At 39.9% G+C, this 22,251-nt stretch overlaps 1 protein-coding gene across 3 annotated transcripts in view; it reads left to right on the top strand.

The window, feature by feature from the left end:
* VPS39 (VPS39 subunit of HOPS complex) overlaps nt 1–22,251 on the top strand; it is a 42,449-nt gene that overhangs the window by 3,598 nt on the left and 16,600 nt on the right. The window contains exons 2-12 of one of the 3 annotated variants that reach the window (XM_019725417.3): nt 3,215–3,280; nt 8,146–8,178; nt 8,688–8,752; nt 9,070–9,112; nt 10,285–10,379; nt 11,288–11,386; nt 12,012–12,104; nt 14,459–14,642; nt 17,929–18,049; nt 18,161–18,281; nt 21,000–21,129. In XM_019725417.3, the coding sequence (XP_019580976.2) occupies nt 3,215–3,280; nt 8,146–8,178; nt 8,688–8,752; nt 9,070–9,112; nt 10,285–10,379; nt 11,288–11,386; nt 12,012–12,104; nt 14,459–14,642; nt 17,929–18,049; nt 18,161–18,281; nt 21,000–21,129 (1,050 nt within the window). Of the gene's footprint in view, nt 1–3,198; nt 3,281–8,145; nt 8,179–8,687; nt 8,753–9,069; nt 9,113–10,284; nt 10,380–11,287; nt 11,387–12,011; nt 12,105–14,458; nt 14,643–17,928; nt 18,050–18,160; nt 18,282–20,999; nt 21,130–22,251 lie in introns of all 3 variants that reach the window. The other 2 variants (XM_074327876.2, XM_019725418.3) reach the window with 2 other exon arrangements.

The raw sequence follows: 22,251 nt of genomic DNA, 5'->3' as shown, positions 1-22,251 counted from the left end.
AATGCAAATTTCAGGGCTCCACCTCAGCATCATTGAGTCAGACAGAGTCTGTGGGAGCGGGGCTCGGGAATGTGCCTTTTTAATAAGTCCCAGTGATTCTGCTGTGGCTCATCAGGGGTTTATGCTTTGAGAAACACTGGTCTTTGCCCTGTGACCCAAAGAAGGGAAGTGACCCCCAGCTTGCTCCCTGCAGTGGCCAGCACTGGGCCAGGAATGGAATTGTTTATCACATGAGGTTGGACTGGGTTGCGCTGCTGGACAGAGTTTCAACAGGGTAATTATGAGCAAGAGGGCCCAGCCTTACTCACTTCCCAGGAGGGATCAGGTCCAGCCTTGTGGTTCAGGATTAGGCCGCCAGGAATTTTCAAGGGCTGGCTCTCATTTGTGCATGTGTGTGTTACTTATTTGTGTAGGGAGTTCCACTTGCCGATACGCACTGTTGAGTCTCAGAAGGGGCTGTTTACCCTGTGTTGTGCCTGCTCTGCAGGCTTCTCAGTCTGTGTTTTACATACACGGCTGTGTTACATGATGACATGCCATAGAACGTGGGAACCCTAGGTGGGTCAGGTCCTCGGCCGGCCACCTGAGGCCCCACTGATTTCTGTCACCAAAGCGAGCCTCCTCAGAGTTCTGTGCCGTTACCTGGTTGATGTACTGTTTTTCCTTACAAGCTTGAGGATTAGGAATGAGTATGTGTATGATGCTTTGACTATTTAAAAGAAAGTTGTTCCAATACTTAGCATATATAATAAATGTATTTTTCCTCAGCACCTCCAATTGAAATCTTGAAAGCGGTCAAATAAAATTTCAATTAAAAGTTAAAAAATAAATTTCAGTGAACCTATCTGATTCCATTTTCTGACCAATAGAGTAGACATTTGATAAGAAACATCTGTTGGCAAATAAACATCTCAGTAGAAATGGACACTGGACTCTCAAATGTCATGGTTATGAGCTTGACTTCATGTTTTGGTAGTGCAGCTTCCTGCGGATGTAAGCCCCGTGTGGCAGCCTCCGAAATCCGCTCTAAGGTAACTGACAGCAAACATGGAAGGACATGTAGAGTGAGACCAATTGAGTGCAGCACAAGCGTCCGTGGAGCGACTGTGGGTGAGGGCTGTTGGGAGATACCTTGTAGAGGTAAAATTGATAGGCTTTGCAGACCTGGGTGGAAGATGGGGCTCTTAAAAGAGATAAAAACAGGAACTGGGAGGGGTTAGAGGGCACAGTGGAGAGGGAACGATAGGGAAGGTGGTGAACATTGTATTGGCCTTTTGGGTATAGATTTTTATGTATGTTATTAGAAGTGAATTTTTAAACAATTTCCACTTCATTTTGTTTATATCTGAAATATTGCTGAGTGTCCCAAAAATCAACTTTAATATTACCAATTGCTCGATACAGTGATATCTGTAAGTAGAGTTCTAAACAAAACTTTTACAAAGCAAGCGTTGTGAATTGAATTCTTTTTTCCACGTTCTGCTCCAACATGAATCTCCAGCATTCCCTTAGAGCTAGTGATATTTCTGATTTGCACTAATGGCATTAAGAGTACACACAGTGTCTTCCTTTCTGTGTCCTGCCTTTGCTTTAAAATGCAAACCAAAAGAAGACAGAATCACTATCTTTTTCTGGAAGACTAAGAGCATCAACCTGGAGAAAATGTTCCTGGGGTCATTCCTGACGTGTTTTTATAAATATAACCACTGCTTTCCAGATAGCCTCTGGCCATCACCCATTTTTTGACATGGGATGCCTTAGTAAGTGCATCAAAGCATGGGGTTCTGACTCTTTTACATACATCTTACTACATGTGTGACTCCTGAAGGCCTCAACTTCCTCATCTATAAAATGGGGATTTATGGATATGTTTCAAAGGATAGTTGTGAGGATTAGTGAAATAGCATATGTGCTTAGCATTTCCTGGAACACTGGGTCATGCTTGATAGAGTTTATTTGTTTGTACTATTATCCAGTATTTTATTTTACAAAGGATCAAGAGACTTTATGAAAGGATTGATTGATCTTTATGTTACAGCATCAGAAAGCTGAGGAAGTATCTGTATGCGCTTAACTTCGTTTAATGTTACTATAGATCTGTCAGGGTAATTATTTATACCCTTTCAGAACCACTTGACTTTTTAGTGTAGACCAATGTCTCCTAAAATGCGGTCCCTGAACCACGAACATCAGCATTACCTGGGAACCTGTTCCCCTAAAAAGAAATCACGCACCCATTAATATTTACTCCCCATTTCCCCCCAAGCCCACCAACCCTAGGCAACCACTAAGCTTTCTGTCTCTACAGGTTTGCCTGTTCTGGACATTTCATGTAAATAGAATCATAGAGTATGTAGCCTTTTTTGTCTGGCTTCTTTTATTTAGCATAATGTCAGGTTCATCTCTGTTGTAGCATGTATCAGCACTTCTTTTCTTTTAATAGCTGGCTAATATTCCATTGTATGCTAGGCCACATTTTGTTTATCCATTCATCAGCTGATGGACATTTGGGTGGTTTCCACCTTTTGGCTATTACAAACGATGCTGTTAATGAACATTTGTGTACAAGTTTTTGTGTGGACATATGTTTTCATTTCTCTTGTGTATATGCCCAGGGGTGGAAATGTCAGGTCATATGGTAATTCTGTGTTTAATTTTTTAAGGAACTGCAAGACTGTTTTCTAAAGCAACTGCACCATTTTTTATTCCTGCCAACAATGTATGAGTTCCAATTTCTTCACATCTTTGTCAATACTTGTTATTATCTGCTAGACCATCTTTTGAGATAATGAATTTTGTAAGCTTAATATGCTGCGGTACTTCTTATTTTCTCTAAAGTAAAATCATTAAATCTTCAAAGGATGCCTTTTAGTTATTTCTGAGATCAGATACCTAGTTTCATGTTTATATTATCCATTTTATGATTTTGTAAATGTTCATCATATTTTTGGTTAGTTTAATTTTGAAACAATGAAGCCAGAGACATTTTTTAATTCTCTAGTCTGTCTAGCCTACTAATTGTTGAATAAATACTTCTTTGAGTGGTTAATTCTCAAACGTTTCTTCACTATAAACATTCTTTAGCTTTGGAAAACACCTGCTATCAAAAGCAACTCATTTTCTTGACTCTTTGATTCTGATTACAACCTCCAGATAAAGAAATAGGGTTTCACTAAAGCTGACTAACTTTTCTCACAGCTCTTTTCTTTTCCAGAGGAATGGCTTCTTGTTGGAACCAAGCAAGGACATCTTCTTCTGTATAGGATTCGGAAGGACGTAGGTAAGTGACAATTTTCCAGAACCGAGAAAAACATGGCTTACTACCCATGCAAAAAATTTTTTTGGTAGTTGACTGGTATACAACTGTGAAATCAGCGATGCCTGGACTATTAAAAGAGTGATGGAGGTTGGGAGTAGCACGGCGGGAAAGTAGGGAGAAGCATGTGAGAATCTCCAGGGGTATTTTTTTGTCGTTTTTTTGTTTTTCAGACTGTATTCCCCTATTCCCATCTTGGGGAGGTGGGTGTAGAGCTGGATGTTACTCCCCTCTTCAGTTTTTTGGAGCTTCACAGCCAGAAATAAGAAATATTACTTATGGGAATAAGATTTTTCTGTAAATGGTGTGGTAGGAGGAAAAAAATGAGGAGCCATTGATTTAAAAGATATTATTAACTTATGAGAGGTAGATAGGAGAAAGACTTGGGTTTGAGTCCAGCTTTACTTCTCTTTGGCCACTTGACTATGAATAGATTCTTTCCAACATTATGTTTCTCTTCCATAAATTATCCTTTTCACAGATTTGTTAGGGTCTGATGCAGTAAATGCTTGAAAAGACTTTAAAAACTAAAGCTCTAATCAAATGTGACTTTTTCAGTAAAAATGTATAGTAATAACTAAAAGTGTGTGAAATTTATTTGGTTAGAGTATCCTCCATTGGGGAAAAAAGTACCTCACTCCCTGTTCCTAATTTTATTTCTGTGTTCTTTTTATGGAAAATTGATGTGTTTGGATAGTATGCCCTGGAGCTACAGAGTCCATAGAAATCTGTTAATGCCAGAGTAGGTTGAACAATATGAAATTGTCATTATTTGACCATGTTAGAAAAAACAAACTTTCCTAGCTTTCAACCTAATTAATACTCGGAACTTTCTTTAGTGAAGAGCTTAAGGGAGAGTGGAGATAGAGCCTTCTCTTTAGAACCTGGAGCAAAGGTAACACTGGGGGAAAAGACCATCTTACTAGTGTAGGGGAGGAAAAAATGCTTTTTCCCGCTACTTATTTTAGGTTCATTAGCTGGGCACCTGTAAATTAGACTGAGAAAGGACAGATTCAGAATAGAAAAACAAACAGGTTTATTAAGTTGTGCGTCCTGCGTAGACATGGGAGTAGTCCGTGATACAAAACTCAAAGAGGTGGTTAGAACTTGGGCTTACAGCTTAACCACCAAGCACATTTTTAGAGAAGTGACCAGACAAAGGAAAAAGACTTTGGGTTTCTAGAGTGGCAAATTGTGGGAAATCAAAAAATGGGGGAACTAATTGGAGATAAGTTTGTTTTGTAGATTCATCTGGTGCCATCTCTGGGCTCATAAGCGTTTTGAGTTGTCTCCTGTGATTAAATTCTGTCCTTCCTGTCAGAGAGGGGAAAAGAGGCAGCTTTTAAATTTATGTCCTGCTTTTAGGCAAATAGGGGGAGAGCAGAGAGAGCTTTTCTTGTGTCTACTTCTTCTCTATTGCCCTTAGCTCAAAATAATCCTTTTGCCAAAGTATTATAGCATATTTTGGGGTGGCATATTCTGCCATATTCTTCATTGGTGCAATAGGGGAAAAGGAAAACACCTGGCCAGATTCTGTGGTGGGATACGAAGGAAAGCCAGAAGATCAAAACGAAGGGTTTGTTTCATTTCTAAGTGTTTCAATTTGCCTTTAGTCAGGACTCAGCAAACGTATTCCAATAAGGACCAAATAGTACATATTTTAGGCTTTTCAGCCCTTAACATCTCTGTTATCACTACTCAACTCTGCTATCATAGCAAAAAGGCAGCCATAGACAGTAAATGAATGGGTGTAGCTATGTTCCAATAAAACCTTATTTACAGAAATATGAAGAGGGCTGGATTTGACCCATGGGCAGTACTTTGTGGCCCTTGCTTTAAATTTTTAGTTGTCAGAGCCAGAATATTTGCATTCTGTGACATCTACTAAGTCTATGATTTAAAAATTAAGCTTGTCTTGGATTTTATTCATCATCCAGCAGCTATGTTTTTTGACTGTCTGTGGGATCAGATACTGTGCAGGACGGCGAGATAAGAGAGCCTAATATTCTTTTCCCCTAATAGATAATCAGTTCTTCGTGCCATCAAATACTAAATACTACATATAATAAAGTGACTCGTTTAATATACTGTTTCAGTATAAGTGGTAAGGAATTGAAAACTAGGTTATAAAAATCAGCATTTCAACATAGTATAGACTCAAACTGATAATATTAGTGCTAATCTGATTGGGAACCCTGGTGGTGACTGTTCCTTGCCTTTTCATCAATTCACTATGCCACCTTTGACACGTTCGTTAATCTTCCTGGGCCTCAACTTTCCCATAGGTAACTTGACTAGCAATATGAACCTCCCTTGGACAATTAGGAAATCAGACTCTGATTAGAGACTTCACTTTTTCCTATACCCTTAGAGAGCAGGTTAGTTCTGGCCCAGCTTTGGTCTGTTTGTGGGCCAGAAATAGACCTGGACCTCAGTGAATCAGCCATGGAACTAACTCGGTCTCTAAATTTGAGATATTTCAAACGTAAACAGGCTGGCAACTAGATGTCTTTCTGAGAAAAGGGAGAGGGTAATAGATGTCATGGAAAGACTGGATTCTGATCTGACCGGAGCCATCTCTTTGAGGCTCTGAAATGTCTGTAGGCCTTCTTCCACTCATATCTTACACATAGAAGTTAGGTTAGTTCACCTCTGTGGTCTTCACAAGTTCCAGTTTTCCTCACTGTTGCCATCGCCTTAGAGCAGTGGTTCTCAAAATGTGGTCTGTAAATACCAGGGAGTCCCCAAGATCCTTTCAGAGGATCCACAAAGTCAAAAATAAGTTCACAGCAACACTAAAACGTTATTTGTTTTTCACTGACGTTTATTGACATTCGTACTAATGGTACAACAGCTAGCCACTTAGCACAAGTTCAAGACAGCGGTCGGCAAATTGGTTGGTGCCAAACTGTACTAGTAGTTGTGTTCTGCAGCATGCACTCACAGTGGTTTTGGTTTTGGTTTTGGTTTTGGTTTTGATTTTGGTTTTGGTTTTGTTAAAGCCAATTTCACTTACGAATGTTCTTTGTGAGGCAGTAAAAATTATGAATTTTATTATATCTTCACCTTTGAGAACACACCTTGTTAATAATCTCTATGATGTAATAGGAAGTACATATAAAGCCCTCTGCTCGGTGCCGAGGCGTGAAGCCCAGTGGCTGTCTCAGTTTGGAAAAGTACTTTTCTGTTTCAGTTACAAGCTGAACTGGCCACTTTTTTCATGGAGCATCACTTTTACTTGAAAGAATGACTGACAGATAGACTATGGTTTTTCAGACCAATTGGGTATGTGGTAGATGTTTTCTCAAAAATGAGCAAATGGAGTCTGTCACTTCAAAAACAACTGGCAGTATTTGTTGCTAATGATAAAGTTAGAGATTTCAAGAGAAAATTAGAATTGTAGAAAACTTGTACCGACCTCATGAGATTGACAGCTTCTCAGTACTTAAAGATTTTTCTGATGAGGTTGGGGGAATAATGAGGGGGATTGTTTTTTAATATCTTTTCATGAGATATGCCAACATTTATAAAATCTGCGTAACTCAGTGAACCAATATTTTCCAGTGCATGAAGTTTCTAAATCACGCATAAGTAAAGTATAAGATAGACCAATTGACTTTTATCTAACAGAAATGTTCATTATGAGGTGTCAGATTCCACACTGCAAGAAACTCCATTTGTCAAGTTTTGGTATAGTATCAAAGGATATGATCCACAATTACCTGAAGAAGCTATTAAAATATTCCTTCCTTGTCCAACTGTACACTCATGTGAGGACAGATTTTTGTCATACACTTCAACAAAAACAGTGTATCAAAACAGATTAAACGCAGAAGCAGATGTGAGAGTCCAGCAGTCTTTTATTAATCCAGACATTAAAAAGAGTTGCAAAAATGTAAAACAATGCATTTTTTTTAATTTGGAAAAATAGTTAATTTTCGTTAAAATATGTTATTTATGCTCAATGTGATAGTTTTATTACTGTTATTTTTAAATGAGTTAATAATATATTTTTTAAATTTCTCAGTTTTAATTTGTAACATAGCAAACACTGATAGATATAACCCACATAAAAGTTTTGGGGTCCTCAATAAATTTTAAGATTATGAAGGGGTCTTGAGACCAAAAACTTCGAGAATCTCTGCCCTAGATCATTCTGTTTTTAAAGAGAATTGTTAGAATTAATAATAAAGCCCTTTTTAAATAGAGAACTCTTTATCAAGCAGGAAGTGGCTGAATTTTTAGTGTATGTGTGTGAAATACCATGGCAGGATACAGGGCAGGTTTCTGAATCTCCCAAAATTCCAGGACCCCTTCTTCTCCTCTGCTGAGGGACACGTGGAGGAAGTCAGACCAGCTTTGGTGGCCGCGGCCCTTGTGAATCAACACTGACTCCCAGGCGGACAGGGGCCCTGCTGGGTGTGGGGGGCAACGAAGGGGCCTGCAGTGTGAGCAGCCTCTCCATGAGCTGGGAGACAGGTAGCAAGGTGGGGGCTCAGTGCACAGGCGTCATGGTCAGCCCCGCGTTTGCTTCCGGGCTGCCTCTCGCTGGCTCCTGCCTTACCGCTTGACCCATCAGGTCTCTCACATATGAAATTGGAATAATAATACCTACTTCTTGGGGATAATTGTGAGGTTACAGAAAACATACATTTTTAAACCCAGAACCTGACACCTAGTTTTATTGCTTAGTTAATGATAACTGCTATTATTAATTATTCTCTTTTTGACTCTTTGGTGACTTTTGAGGCTGAATATTTTTGTCATCCCAGCAAGGCTGGCTTCACATGTTTTTATGCTGTATAACTCTTCCCCCTTTTTTGTAACAGTGCCAACAGATGTAGCATCACCTGAAAGTGGCAGTAAGTGTAGCTGCATTGAATTGCTGTAGCTCTGGGGATGGTGTCGAGTGTTTGCTCTGTCCCGTGATGCAGGACATAGGGTAGCTGCTGGGATTTAGCTGGGTCTAGACCTAAGGATGCTTTGGGCTGGGTTTCATTGCTTGGGCTCTTACACTTGACTGTTACTTTTTATACTCTTTTTTGTGAAACACTTTGCCAAGGCAGTATTTTGTAGGATAAGATCTTCAGACTCACAAGTATCTTGCAGCTTCAGTAAACTTCTGTGGTGTGATCCTTTCTGCTAATGCCAACGGGAAGTGCATGAAAGCCTCTGTTCTAAAATTGGAGTTGCAAGCAACTTACTGTGTGCAGTAATAACAGTTGGTTATTTCAGAGCTTCAACTTCTAGTCTTTTAGGAATTTTTAAAGATTCCTGTAGGAGAGCAGTATAGAGCAGCATTTTTTTGTTGTAGTTATTTTTAAGTGTATCCCTGTGTTTGGAACTGTGAATGTTTGTTTCTTTTCCATAGGCTGCAACAGGTTTGAAGTGACACTAGAGAAATCCAATAAGAACTTCTCCAAAAAGATTCAGCAGGTAGGCAGTGATGGTGGTGGCTACAAGAATATTGGACTTTCACGAGACCTTGTCAAAGCTAGAACTTTGGTAACATTATTTATTAACTCTTTAAATCCTTTGCTCTGTGACCTTCCATTTATGCAGGGATCTCTGTCTATCCGTCATGTACCTGAGATCCTCTTTCACAAGCAGACATGTTGATTGCGTGTAACTAGAAGTCAGATCTCTGTCATCAGTATAGGCTCTTTAGTCCCTTTTCAGTACTGTGGTTAAGTGAACGTTTGCTAAACCTTGTCAAAATGTTTAATTGACTCTAATGATTTGCTATTTTCCAGATCCATGTGGTTTCCCAGTTTAAGATTCTGGTCAGCTTGTTAGGTAAGAAAAGGGGTTATGTTTATATTTCGTGTGTCAAAAAACAAAAGCTATGACTTAATTAACCCTTTCATGGTTAATTGGATAGTCATTACTTAACAGTGAAACTGACATGGTCCAAACCAGACATAGCAGGGTACGACAGGTGATGAAGGTCACAATATCCCTCATAAAATTGAGCCCTGTTCTCCAAAGAATGGCGCTTCATTCTTTCATTCATCCAGCAAATGTTTATCGAGCCCTCCTCTAGGCATTGGGGATACCAGGTTGAATGAGACATGGTTTCTGTCTTTGAAATTTATGTTCTGGGCTTGAAGACTGAAATGACAAAAAGTAATCATGATACAGTCTGATTTATGAAGAGTGTTGTGGGAGGGACATTATCCAGTGGATGATTAGAATTTTGACAGAAACAGTGTAGGCAGAGCGTTATAGGCAGAGGAAACAGCTTTAGGAAAGGCCCTGAGATCTGGCCAGACATAGGATATGTGGTGGAAAGTGGCGAGAGACAGGTAAGAGACAGATAAGGGCCAGAGGATTCAGTGCCTTATGTGAAAAGCCACAGCGTCACGGGAGCCAGCAGAGAGGCCTTTTCTTGACAAGCGCAGGACCAGAAACTTGCCTCACACTCTCTACTGTTCATTCCAGGGCCTAAATGGTAGAAACGTTTTAAACTTAGTTTCTTGGTTGAGAGAGGAACTTTTAAAGTAACTAACTCTTCATGACTACAGCTAGATAGGAGGCCCAAGTGAAATTATTTTGCTTGCTTTGCTAGAAAAGAAATCTTTGCCATGGGTTTGTACAAAACCTGCAGGGGGTTTCCTTTCTCTTGTTGGAGCCTCCTAATGTAAGTAGCTTTGAAAGCCATTTCTTGTGTAAATACTGCAGCACAAATTTCCAGAGTTGAGAAAGACAGAGTGTTAAGAGTGCTTTGGAAGTGAAAGAACTCTTTTACTCAAGCCAGCCCAAATTTAAAGGAACAAAATATCCAAGTTCAGAAGACTGAGTGACCTCTTAAATGTTTTGTCATGTAGTTCTGGTAATAAACTAGAATAAATCATTGATAGTGAAGCCAAAGATACCTCTTCAACCAACATTTGCCATTTGGTTCTTCTGGTTGTTATAGTTATTTATTTATGATAATTTATTTTGATCTTTTACCTTCTTCTAAACAGAAAATAATATTTATGTCCATGACCTATTGACATTTCAACAAATCACTATGGTTGCAAAGGCCAAGGGAGCATCACTGTTCACATGTGACCTCCAGGTAAGTGTAGGCAAGATGAACTTGGACTTTGTGCTTTAATAAACACAGCCTTTCCTACACCATTCCTACCAGTAGATGGGAAGAATAACATTGATATCCAAACCCAGCAAAGACTCCAAAGAAATATTTGATGTTTGGATTGTACTGGAGAAATGTCTCCCTTAGGAGGCTGAGGTTGATGAAACATTTGCATTTCCTGTGCGTGTGCCAATTAGAGCACCAGACAGCTATACGGCAGGAGACAACTAACCAAGGATAAAAACACTTATCATGGACAAAGTGGGAAATCAAACCTGTAACAGCACCATGAACATAACTATAGGACATTAAATTGACTCTTACACTAATCATATGTATCATTGTGGTCTTTGTCTTTAGGGAGTTTTTGTTATTCAGGAAAGACATTTCTTCTTATTTTTGCCAATTCATCACCCCCAACTTTGGTCACTTTTTAGCATTTATGGTCTACATTGACACTGCATTGCCTTATGTGTAGCCACTTTGTTTTCCCAAACTCCTTCAAAGCATTGAAAGTGACCACTGATCTCTGACCCAACATGTACTGACAGCCATGAGTGAGGAACATTTAAGAAAAAAAGGAGGAAGTGGTTGTGTAGGTGAAGGCCTGCCCAGGGATTTTCCTCTCTGAGTTCTGCATGTCCACGGGAGCTGCCGGTGCAGGCGCCTTTGACCAGCATCCCGGGGGTAGGAATGCACCTTGGCCTCTTATTTCTGGGTACCTCTTACTGAATGGTCTTCTCCAGCTGAGCTAGTCTGGCAACGTGACTTTGTATTACAGGGGATTTTCAGATTAGTCCATGTCAAGGGAGAAAATCTCTCTGATCTAGCTGTCGTCCAGTTATGGAGTCGTGTGCGTATCTTCATTTGCTCTGGGTGTCTCTTCTCAGCACACAGAGACTGGTGAGGAGGTGCTGCGCATGTGTGTGGCTGTGAAAAAGAAGCTGCAGCTCTATTTCTGGAAGGACAGAGAATTTCATGAATTGCAGGTAAAGTCCAGTTACCTGGTCCACAGGTTGGGTGGGAGGTACTACTGTCGTGGACCCACAGCTTGAAAGACTTCTGGTTCAGTTGTAGCAAAGGTCAAGACCCCAGTCTTGGAGATCTCTCCGGATGAATGCTCTGCTATAAGTACAGGAGAGCTCATTCATGCCCACTTGTCAAAGTCTCGTGGTTTTCAGAGGCTGGGACAGTCTAGTTCTACAACATCTATACAGATTGATTTCAGAGTGGGTTTTCACCTTTTCCAAACGTACCTTGTCTAGCGCATGGGCAACTTATATAGTAAGTCCTCACTTAATGTTGTCCATAGGTTCTGTGACTTTTAAGTAAAACAACATACAATGAAACCAATTTTATCATAGGCTAATTGACATAAATGAGTTAAATTCCTACAGCGTCTTATCAATGTTACAACAAAATGATGATGGACGAAATGACATTATTTTAGGACCTGCTGTATTTTTGCTATGTGTGGTTTCCTGATCTTGTCCTTGTAGAATTGAATTCAGATGAGGATGAGGGTGATTTTGCAGAATGGGGGTGGATTAACAGGAGGTCATGATTTTTTTGTTTGAACATCTTTCCAATTAAACTCCTGCTCTCTTTCTTCAGGGAGACTTTAGTGTACCAGACGTGCCCAAGTCCATGGCATGGTGTGAAAATTCTATCTGTGTGGGTTTCAAGAGAGACTACTACCTAATAAGGGTAAAACGTACTATTTTACAAATATCATCAGTTTGCCTTGGAGAAGATGGTTATGAGGTTACATGGGGGGAGATGGTCGTGTGCTTCTGAACAACAGATCAAGAGACTGCCTTAAGTAGAGTTTTTAGCATAACAGGGTTTGTGTTTGTATGTTTGGTTATTTTTCACGCTGTCAGCATCTTCCACAAATAAGATATGTGTGTCTCTTAAGCCAGGCAGAGTCAACTCTCAGTTCTGTACATAATGAATTACCCATATCCTGTATCTAATTATTAGAACAGGTAATTAGGGCTGCTTGCCTCTGTCTAACAGCATTATCGTAGATTGCTATCTTCTGGCTTCAGTGCTCAGGAATTATAAGCTAATTTTAGTATTCGTTTAAGTATTTTTAAGACTTTGAGATTTCTGCCCCCAAAAGTCTGTTAGTATATTTGTTTTAAAAGTTATTTTCACTGTTTTTGTTCTAAACTTCAAAAGCCACATGTATTTATTATAGAAAATAAGGAAAATAAAAAAGGTATAAATCATCCATAATCCTCCCACTCAGAAATAATCACTGTTAAATGTACACTTATCTATATCTATCTATCTATCTATGTATCTATATCTTGGAGGTGCCAAAAAAATGTATACAAGTGGACACTTTCATCAACATTGCTCAAGCAGTAGTTCGCCATAATCAGAAGTGTCTGGACGCTGATGGTAACCATGCTGAGCACCTCTTGTAATTGCAGAAGTCAAACATGACTTGTATTCATCTTTTGTTATGGTATATATTGATTTTACAATTTGAATAGTTTTTTCCTTTCTTAAAATGTGTGTGTATTTTTTTGGCATCCTCAAAAATGGCACCGTCTGTCTGTCTGTCTGTATATATATATATATATATATATATATATATATATATATATATATATATATGTGTGTGTGTGTGTGTGTATCATAGTGTATTATATATAGTAATATATAATATATATGTTATAACCTGCCTTTTCTCTTAAGCAGTAAATATCCACAACATTGGTGTTTTTTTTTCCTTTCCAATATGCACACTATATGTAGAAAAAGGTTGATATACCACTTATTTCATGGAATAATCTAAATTTCTCAGCTTTATCCTCCTCTTATAATTCAGATTTGGCAATTCTAGAAGACTTACTTATCTCCCTGCTTCCCTACCCCGACTGTGGTAGCTCTTCACTGTTTATGTAGTTAATGTATTTGGTCCATTGTTGGAATATCCTAATCTTATCAGCATCAGTTGCACACTCTGTAAAGGTGTCACTGTGGTGCAGTTGACTAAATAGCAGCTGGGCATATAGGTGCTGAGAGAAGTCTGTGAGGGGAGGGGACTGAGCCCGCGGGGTAGTAGGGCCCATTCTTCTGACAACCCGGAATGCTGCCATCACCTTCAGGGTGGACTTTCTGAGAGTGGGAAATCTTGTTTTAGGACCAGGATATTCAAAGTTGTTCGTTTATTTACATACAGGTAAATTCATTCTTTTTGATGTATAGTTCTGATGCCTAGAGTTCTCTAACCACCACCACAATCAAGATTCAAGACAGTCTGTCACCTAAAAACATTCTCTCCTGCTGCTCCTTTGAAGTCAACCCCTCCTCCTACAGCCCAACCTCTCTAGTCACTACTGATCTGTTCTTTGTCCCTTGTAGTTTTTTCTGCCAGAATGTCATTTACATGGAATCATACAGTATGTAGCCTTTGGGTCTGGCTTCTTTCACTTAGCATAATGCATTTGACATCTATTTGTGTTGTGTGTGTGTTGATATATTCTTTTTTATGGCTGAGTAGTATTCCACGGTATGAGTGTACTACAGTTTGTTTATTCATTCGTCAGTCAAAAGACAAAGTTGTTTCTAATTTTTAGCCATTATGATAAAAATGCTACGACCATTTATTTGCATACAGGTTTTTATGTAATGAAAATAAGTTATTATATCTCTTGAGCACATGCTTAGTAATGGGATTTCTGGGTTATGTGATAAGTGTACATTTAACTTCATATTCTTATAAAGCTAACAAACAAAATGACTGCACCATTTTGCATTTTCACCGGCAGGGTGTGAGAGTTCAGTTGCTCTTCATCCTGGCCAGCACTTGACAGTGTTAGTTGCCAGACTTGATGCTCGTCTCTGTGTTAGGGAAAAAGAGAACTGGTTCTACATTGTGATGACACAATTTCTCATAACAAACTCTATTTGTTATCTATTTCCTTATGCCAAACAAGGAATATTATTGGCTTCTATAGGTTTTCGGTTTTATCTGTATTTTTCCAGGCCGCCTTCATGCCTCTGGCCGGAGAATGCCGAGTGCCTCACTTTGTGTCTTCCTATAGGTGGATGGAAAGGGGTCCATCAAAGAGCTCTTTCCAACAGGAAAACAGCTGGAGCCCTTAGTTGCCCCTCTGGCAGATGGAAAAGTGGCCGTGGGTCAGGATGACCTCACCGTGGTGCTCAATGAGGAGGGAATCTGCACACAGAAATGTGCCCTGAACTGGACAGACATACCAGTGGCCATGGGTGAGACCAGCAGTAGCTGCCATCGCCCTCTTTGGGCTGGGGGTGTGGGGGAGGGGCGGGGCGGGGAGGGTTGTGTGTGGCACCTTCCCAGAGGGGAATCCCATTCGTAGCATAGCAGACTGTGGTTTGCAGTGTCATTCACCCTCAGTTCCCCTTTTTATAAGTAGATGACTATTTTTAGGGTCATTAAAAATAGGATGTTCTGGTTTTTACAGGAAGCTAAATTTTACCCCAGAAGGGGGGAAATGTAAACAGAATTGTACATTTTAGGGAGCGATTGTCTACTGCTGTTTTTAGTTCTTGGTTCCTTTTTAATGGTTTTATTGTATCCTCTGCCAAATAGTAGAAATGTGTAGAAATTCCTTATTTATTCCTGTAATACATATAACTCAGTATTGAAGGGTTTTTGATGTGGTGGTTATTGCTGATCTTGTGTTTGTAGCTTAGTGGAACAGACTGCATTTAGGTGTCAGTTTCTGTCCTACACATTAGTAGTTTACGGCCCACACCTGCCTCAGGCTCCCAGCTCTCTGTAATGGTATTGCCTAGAAGCATATTTCGATTGGAAGAATAAGCATTTTAATAAGAGTTACTGCTGTAGAGTGGGGTATATACAGTATATACAGTTATACTGTCTTTAAGAACTCCAGCTTTGGAGACAAAGTTACACTTTGGATAAAGAGACAAAACAAGGTACTGCTTAAGGTGTTAAATTGGATGAATTGAGATTCAGTGGTTCAGAAAGGGGAAGTTCATTGTTCATTAGTCAGGAGGGAGTTTCATTACATGGGTAAGATTGGGCTGTACCAGGCAGAGCTTAGGATCTGGCTTAAAGAAAAAGTCCCTTTCAATCTAGGCAGAGAGAATCATTTGAAAAATGAGAAGAAATACAGAATACATGCTGATTTGTGAGAGGGCATGACAGAGACTGAGCTGGCTAAAACAGGTGGTCTGAATTAGGGAGGAAATAAGGATAGGCCCTTTGTTAGAGGTCCATGGGAAGGTCAGAGAGGCCAGGAGATGCCTCAGTGTTTTAAGTAAAAGTGTCATGTTCTACGGTGGTTATTCTGATGGTGGTTAGAGGTTAATAGACCAAAAGGAAGATAAATCATAAGGATAGGATTTTATAAGGCCCAAGATTATGTATATTAACAAGTTTGAGGGGCTACGAGCTTCACAAGAAGCTTCATGGTGTTCTAGAGGCTCTCGTTTTCCTTTCACAAGAACCTTGGTGGATTAGGTGAAGACGTGTATAATATCCTTCAAGCACGTTCCTGATTCCCTAGTGTGCGAGTTCCTGTTTTAAAATCTTTGTTCCTGCCCAGTGACTTCAGCAGTGTTTCTCAAAAACATTTCTGTGCCTTAACATATTGAAGGAGAGAACAAGCTTTCTAGGTAGGCTGGGAGAATCACCATGTGACAAGAGGAAGACTAAACTTAAAATGGTGTCCGTTTTAAACTTCATTGATATTTCTGCTCTCCTGTTTGCTGCTTCACCCAGGCCCCAGTCATTTTGGACTCCTCACTGTCTACACTATTGCTTTTTCCTTCTCGCCCAGCAGCGTCCTGCTCATGGGACAAGGCCCCGTTCAGTGGCACTTCCTCTATGAAGTTTTCTCTGAACTACAGACAGATTTAGTCACTTCCCCCTTGGTGCGTCCACAGTCCTTTCAGGTTTCTCTGTCATGGCTCCTGCACTGTCTGCTCTGCTCATGTAGGAGCTCCGTGAGCTCTAGGTTCGTGTCTTGATTCACTTTGAGGAGTGCCTGACACGTGGCCGTTTAGTAAATATGAGGCTGAATAGATGAATCACTGTCATTGTCAACCAATCATTATATGCCTGCCGCACACGAGCCACTCTGCCAAGTTTCGAAGATACAAAGAGATCCAGACCATTTCTGTTGTTTTTGAGAAATACTGCTGAAGAGTTGGGGAGACTGAACAAATGATAAGATATGACAACCAGAAGGGTTTCTGTTATAGATTACCTTTTTTATTAAATTAGACCTTATTAAGATTTAAAAAGGACAGAAATTTTACATGTGTATACAAATTAACACTGAGGAAAATTGTACTGTCTTTTTAAGGTAAGGCCAGCATTAAAAGAAAATTTAAAAATTCAGTACAAAACAACCTGCTTTTTAAATTTTATTATTTTTTTGGCAAGATGAAAAATATCAACATAATAACAATGACATTCAAATTGATGGAAATATTACTTAAGCATCAGTTTACTCATTTCTGAGTTCCCTTCTGGCTTTGAAATTTTATTATACTATTCATTTAGAGTATAAAATTTAAATATAAAATGATAAACTTTTTATAAGACAGTAGATAATGAGAAAAATAAACTCATAGCAAGTTAGCCACACTAAGAAACGATTTTTATGAATATAATCTTTGAGTTTAAATTTCTATATGACAACTATGCCATCTAGTGGTTCATTTTTTTTAAATTTTATTTTTAATTATAGTTTTAACACAGCATAAAATCTATCACATTAACCATTTTTAAATGTACAGTTCAGTAGTATTGTGTATATTCACATTGTCATGCAACAGATTTTAGAGCTTCATCTTGTAAAACTGAAACTCTGTACCCATTAAACAACAACCATTTCGCTGTCCCCTAGACCTTTGCAACCACCATTCAACTTTTCTGTTTTTGTGAATTTGACACTCTAGCTACCTCATGTAAGTGGCAGGAAACAGCTACGCTGAGAATGCCATCCAGCTGCCTTCTCTGTGAACCATTAAACATCAAGTGGAGGTTTGCATCTTTTCCCTGTGGAAATCTCGAGCAGAAACAATATTGGCCATAAATGTGGAACTCTTTCTTTAGCATAATTTTAGGGAAAAAACAAGTTGCCCTTCTCTTGCCCTTCGTAAGAGAATGAAAGAAGAGGTTATGCAACCTTGATTTCCCACTGATAAGTTGTTAGAGGCAGCTGTAGCTGGCCTTTGCCTGGCCTAGCTTTGTGGCTGCTGAGAAAGGAGCAAGCGAAGTTTCCACCCAGTTCTTTGGGGGAAACGGTCGGCATGGGATCAGGTCACTCTCAGCAAAGCTGGATGTATCCTTTTTGTGCAAGAGATTTCTCTTGGCATCACTCAGGCGAACAATCTTTTTGTCTTCGTATATCACATTTGTAGAATCCTGGCTTGGTATTTGACTAGTGGGCATTTTGGAGATCTCGTTTAAATGCAGCTTAGAAATGGCAACTGAAACAGTCCATAAACCTAAAGCCTTAGACCAGAACTACAACTCCAGACGTTCTCTCTTGCACAGAACACCAGCCTCCCTACATCATTGCAGTGTTGCCTCGATATGTGGAGATCCGAACGTTTGAGCCGAGGCTTCTGGTCCAGAGCATTGAATTGCAAAGGCCCCGTTTCATTTCCTCCGGAGGGTAAGGGATTTCTGTCTTCACTGAGCTGCCATATTATTCCAAAGCTTTAAAGTCACCTGTGTCATCATAAAGCCTGTACTCTTTTGCTGATGTTTTTAATCCTGCCTGCAGATCAAACATTATCTATGTGGCCAGCAATCATTTTGTTTGGAGACTCATTCCTGTCCCCATGGCAACCCAAATCCAACAGCTTCTCCAGGACAAGCAGTTTGAATTGGCTCTGCAGCTTGCAGTAAGTTTTGCTTCTGAGATTTGGGTGTCAGCCTGCCTTCCTCACTGTTCTCTAAAGTAGGTAATTTGGGTTTAGTTGTTTATGTTTGGCCTGGTAGAATAAGCATGGAGCTGAAAGTCAGAGGGCTTGGGTTCAGGGTCTGACTGCCTTAAAGTATCTATGTAAGTGATTTCACTTTTTCAGTTTGCTTATCTGTCAAATGTAGATGGAATGCCACTTATAATGATAGCACCTCACAGAATTAATAGAAGAAAATAATTTAATAGATGTGGTCCGGCCTTGAAAAATTCAAGATAATGCAAATATTAGAGAAAAGTAACAATCGTAAATGTAAGATTACATTCTGAATGCAACCATTTGGGGGCGTTTCAGAATCTCTTTCAACAGTGGACTTCTGGGTTTGGACAAGCAGGTTGCATTCTGCAGCCACCTCAAGCTGCTGCCTTCCGCAGGGCTGCACTTTTCTTTTTCTGGCTCCTTGGTTTGCATGATGTTCACAGCAAAGTCGTGCCCGCGACCTGGTTCCAGCAATGCTCCCGTGGCCCACAGGCTGCTTGGACGCTGACTTCTGAGGCCTGTCTTACTCTTTTAAATGTCCCCAGTGGTGATTACTGTCATCTGTAGAGGGTGCATTTGATTTTAGGAAACAACCGAAAGTCATTCTGAGCCTTTCCTAGTCATTAAACCAGATGGTGGTAATTTGGTAAAAGAGAAGACATTTTTATGAAGATGGTAGAAAAATTTAAGTTCTTAGAGTATCTTGTAAATTATTTCTGAAAGGAAAGCAGTAGTCACACATTTCAGTCCACATATGTTTATAGGTACATACAGTAGATACTTTTGAATAACAACATTTATTTTGGATGTATGAGTTCTGGCTTTCAAACAAAAAATCCAATCTTAATAGTTGGGCGTGTTTAACATCCCATAAAAATTATCATTTAATTTCAGCATCTTACAATTTTGTTATTTTGCACTCGTGCATTGCCCAATATTCTTTTATTTTCATTTAAAAATTAATGACTACCCATGCACCCACCATCCTACCCAAGAAAAAGAAATTGTATAACCTATATTCTCCTCCCCATCCCATCCCTCTGCCTCCCCTCCAGACATACCCATTATCCAAAATTTTGTGTATAACGTATACTGTCCTTAAAATTTTTTTTGTTTAATCTTTTACATATATGTTGCTTGAATATGTATTTAGTTTTTGAACTTAATAAAAAAGGGTATCATGCAGGATATAGCTTTTTCAGTATCTGTATTTCTCTTACACGGAAGGTCTTGGGTCTTTTGCTTGAACTTCCTGCTGCAGATTATCTGTTTAATCTTTAGTAGAGAAGACGGAAACGGGTTTCCATTTTCCCTTCTCTTTTCTAGGCTTGTACTTACTAGGAGGTTTGCCCTGTGACGAAAGAAGGTTGGTTGATAACATCTTAGCTCTTGAGGAACCTATCTTTTATTTAAATAAATCAAAGAACATACATGAAACCTTCGAGAGCAATTAATACTACAGTATTGACAAAATGTAGAGCCAAATATTAGAGAAGGGCCAGTTCCTTGCGGGCTAGAAAAGGCATCCTAAGGTTGGACCCTTTAAGGGTAGGTAAAATCAGGAGCAGGAACAGGGAGCATTCAATAGCCCGAGAAAGCTCAAGAAGTGGAAACAAGTCTTTCCAGGAAGTCTGGAGCCCATCCTGGCTGGAGTGGAGGGCATGGCTTCAATGTCTGGGAATCAGCGCGGTAAGGAGGCTGCACCAGGTTGTGAAAGCCTTTACAGCATCTAGCAGGAGACCGTGGACCAGGTGTGGCTGCAGTTTGATGGTCTGGACTAGGGTGATGGCAACGGAAAAGGAGAGGAAAGGAAGAGAAAAAGATGAGAGACATTTTGAAGGAAGAAATTAAATTTAGTAAAGATTACTTATAAGAAAGACACGGGGAAGAAAAGGTTACAAGGAAGAAATAGAGATAATAAATAGCCGTATTTATTTAGCTTTTACTGTGAACAGGACCTTTCCCGACTGTACCAGTTGTGCTGTGTCTTTTATTCCTCGAGCATGCTGTGTTCTTTCTCCAGAATTTTAGGGCCTTGCACATGTGCTGTCCTCTTTTCTAGGAACACACTATCTGCCTCCCCTCCCTTCTGTCAGCTGTGTGGCCTCACCTGGCTAACTCCAGCTCATTCTCTATGCCTCAGTTTAAACTCTTCCGAGAATCCTTCCCGGACCCACCGCTCAGCCTAAGTTGTATACCCTTCCATGTACTTCTGTCATCACTCATACCCTGTTTTGGTTTTGATTTTTTTTGTTTTTAAACTAAATTCTAGACCCTGTGCAGGTTTTGCCAGCTTTTCCATTAATGTCCTTTTTTCGGTTCCAGGTTGAATTCCAGAAATCACATTGCATTTAGTTGTCATGTGTCCTTAGTGTTCTCTGATCTGTGAAGATTTCTTAGTTTTTCCTTGCATTTCATGACCTTGACAGTTTTCAGAAGTACTGGTCAGGTACATTTTGTAGAAACCCTGTTATATTTTAACTGCATAATTATTGATCGGTCTTATGGTTAGACTGTAAGGGCAGCCTGTGAGGCAGATGCCATGTGGTGGTCTATACATATTGGCACTTGTACCTCCAGGGATATTGTTTAATACCTAGTGTACACTGAGTAAGTACTTGTCGAGTGAGTGAGCTCTTACCTATTCTGTTTTCTTATTAGGAAATGAAAGATGACTCGGATAGCGAAAAGCAGCAACAGATCCATCACATCAAGAACTTGTATGCCTTCAACCTCTTCTGCCAGAAGCGTTTTGATGAGTCCATGCAGGTCTTTGCTAAGCTTGGCACAGGTAACAAGTGGGCGTGGCCTTAGGATAAGGAACTAAGGGCAAGAGGGGAAAACTGGAAAGGGCGGGGCAGATGACACCAGACTTCTGAGAAAGGGGAAAGTGTAGGCTCATCTGAATTGATTCTCATACCTGACAGGATCCTGTGGGTGGCCGTCCATGGTGGTTCCATATTTATAGTGCTCATCTCATGAATTTGGTCTTACCCATAAATACAGACAGACTTCCAATTTTCCAGGATGATTTGCCCTTGCCATTAGAGAAAGGTAACGGAAAACTATCAGTTCAACAAATGTGTATTTGATTATCTAGTATTTGTTGAATGCTGTCTATACAAAAATCCCTGACTTGACCTTAGTAGGATTAAACAGCAGGTCGTTTTTGAGTGCCAACACAGGGCAGTGCCATGAAGCCCTTCCTTTGCTCTGTGTCCTAAAAGCTCGTGAGACATTAGACCATCATGGTGAGAAGCAGGCACTCTGGAGTCAGACTGCCTGGCCTCAGGCAGAATTCCTGGACCTCTCTGGGCTTTAGTTTTCTCTTCGGCAAGACAGGGCAAATAATAATACAGTGTTGCTGTGAAGATTATGTAAACTACTTACCACAGTGTGTGGTACTTAATAAGTGCCAATTCAGTGTTTGCTATTATTATTAAACTTTCCATTTCTGTAAATTCCATTTTTGCTTAACTAGGATCAATCTATATATATTTGGTTTGACTCTATATCATATTATTATTTATCCCCTCTTTTCTGCTCTTCTTTGCTTTGCCTTTTTTCCACCTTCCCTCAGCCTTGGCCAGTAATGAACTGCGGTAACTCCTTATATCCGTTAAGGTTCTTGGTGTGAGCAATGGAGACCAGTTCTGGATAATTTAAGCAGTATTTGAATAAATTAAGCATGGTTTATTGGAATATTAGGAGAATGGCAAGTAGAGGGACCCACAAAGTTAATGGGGGGCCAGGCTCAGGAGTGATAGGAACCAAAGGAGCTCCCCCAGCAGGAAACAGGAAGCCGGCCAGTAGTCCCTTTGTGCCGAGGATGCTAGGCAGTCCTTTACTGGCTCAGCCACTTCCTTAGCTGTTGCAGCCACCACCTCCCCTATTGTTGCATCCTCAAAAAAAA

The sequence above is a fragment of the Rhinolophus sinicus genome, chromosome 3 (genome assembly GCF_057876585.1).
Source record: "Rhinolophus sinicus isolate RSI-liver-muscle chromosome 3, RSI-T2T, whole genome shotgun sequence".
NCBI classification, from domain to species: domain Eukaryota; kingdom Metazoa; phylum Chordata; class Mammalia; order Chiroptera; family Rhinolophidae; genus Rhinolophus; species Rhinolophus sinicus.
This window is presented reverse-complemented; position numbering and strand designations above follow the sequence as displayed.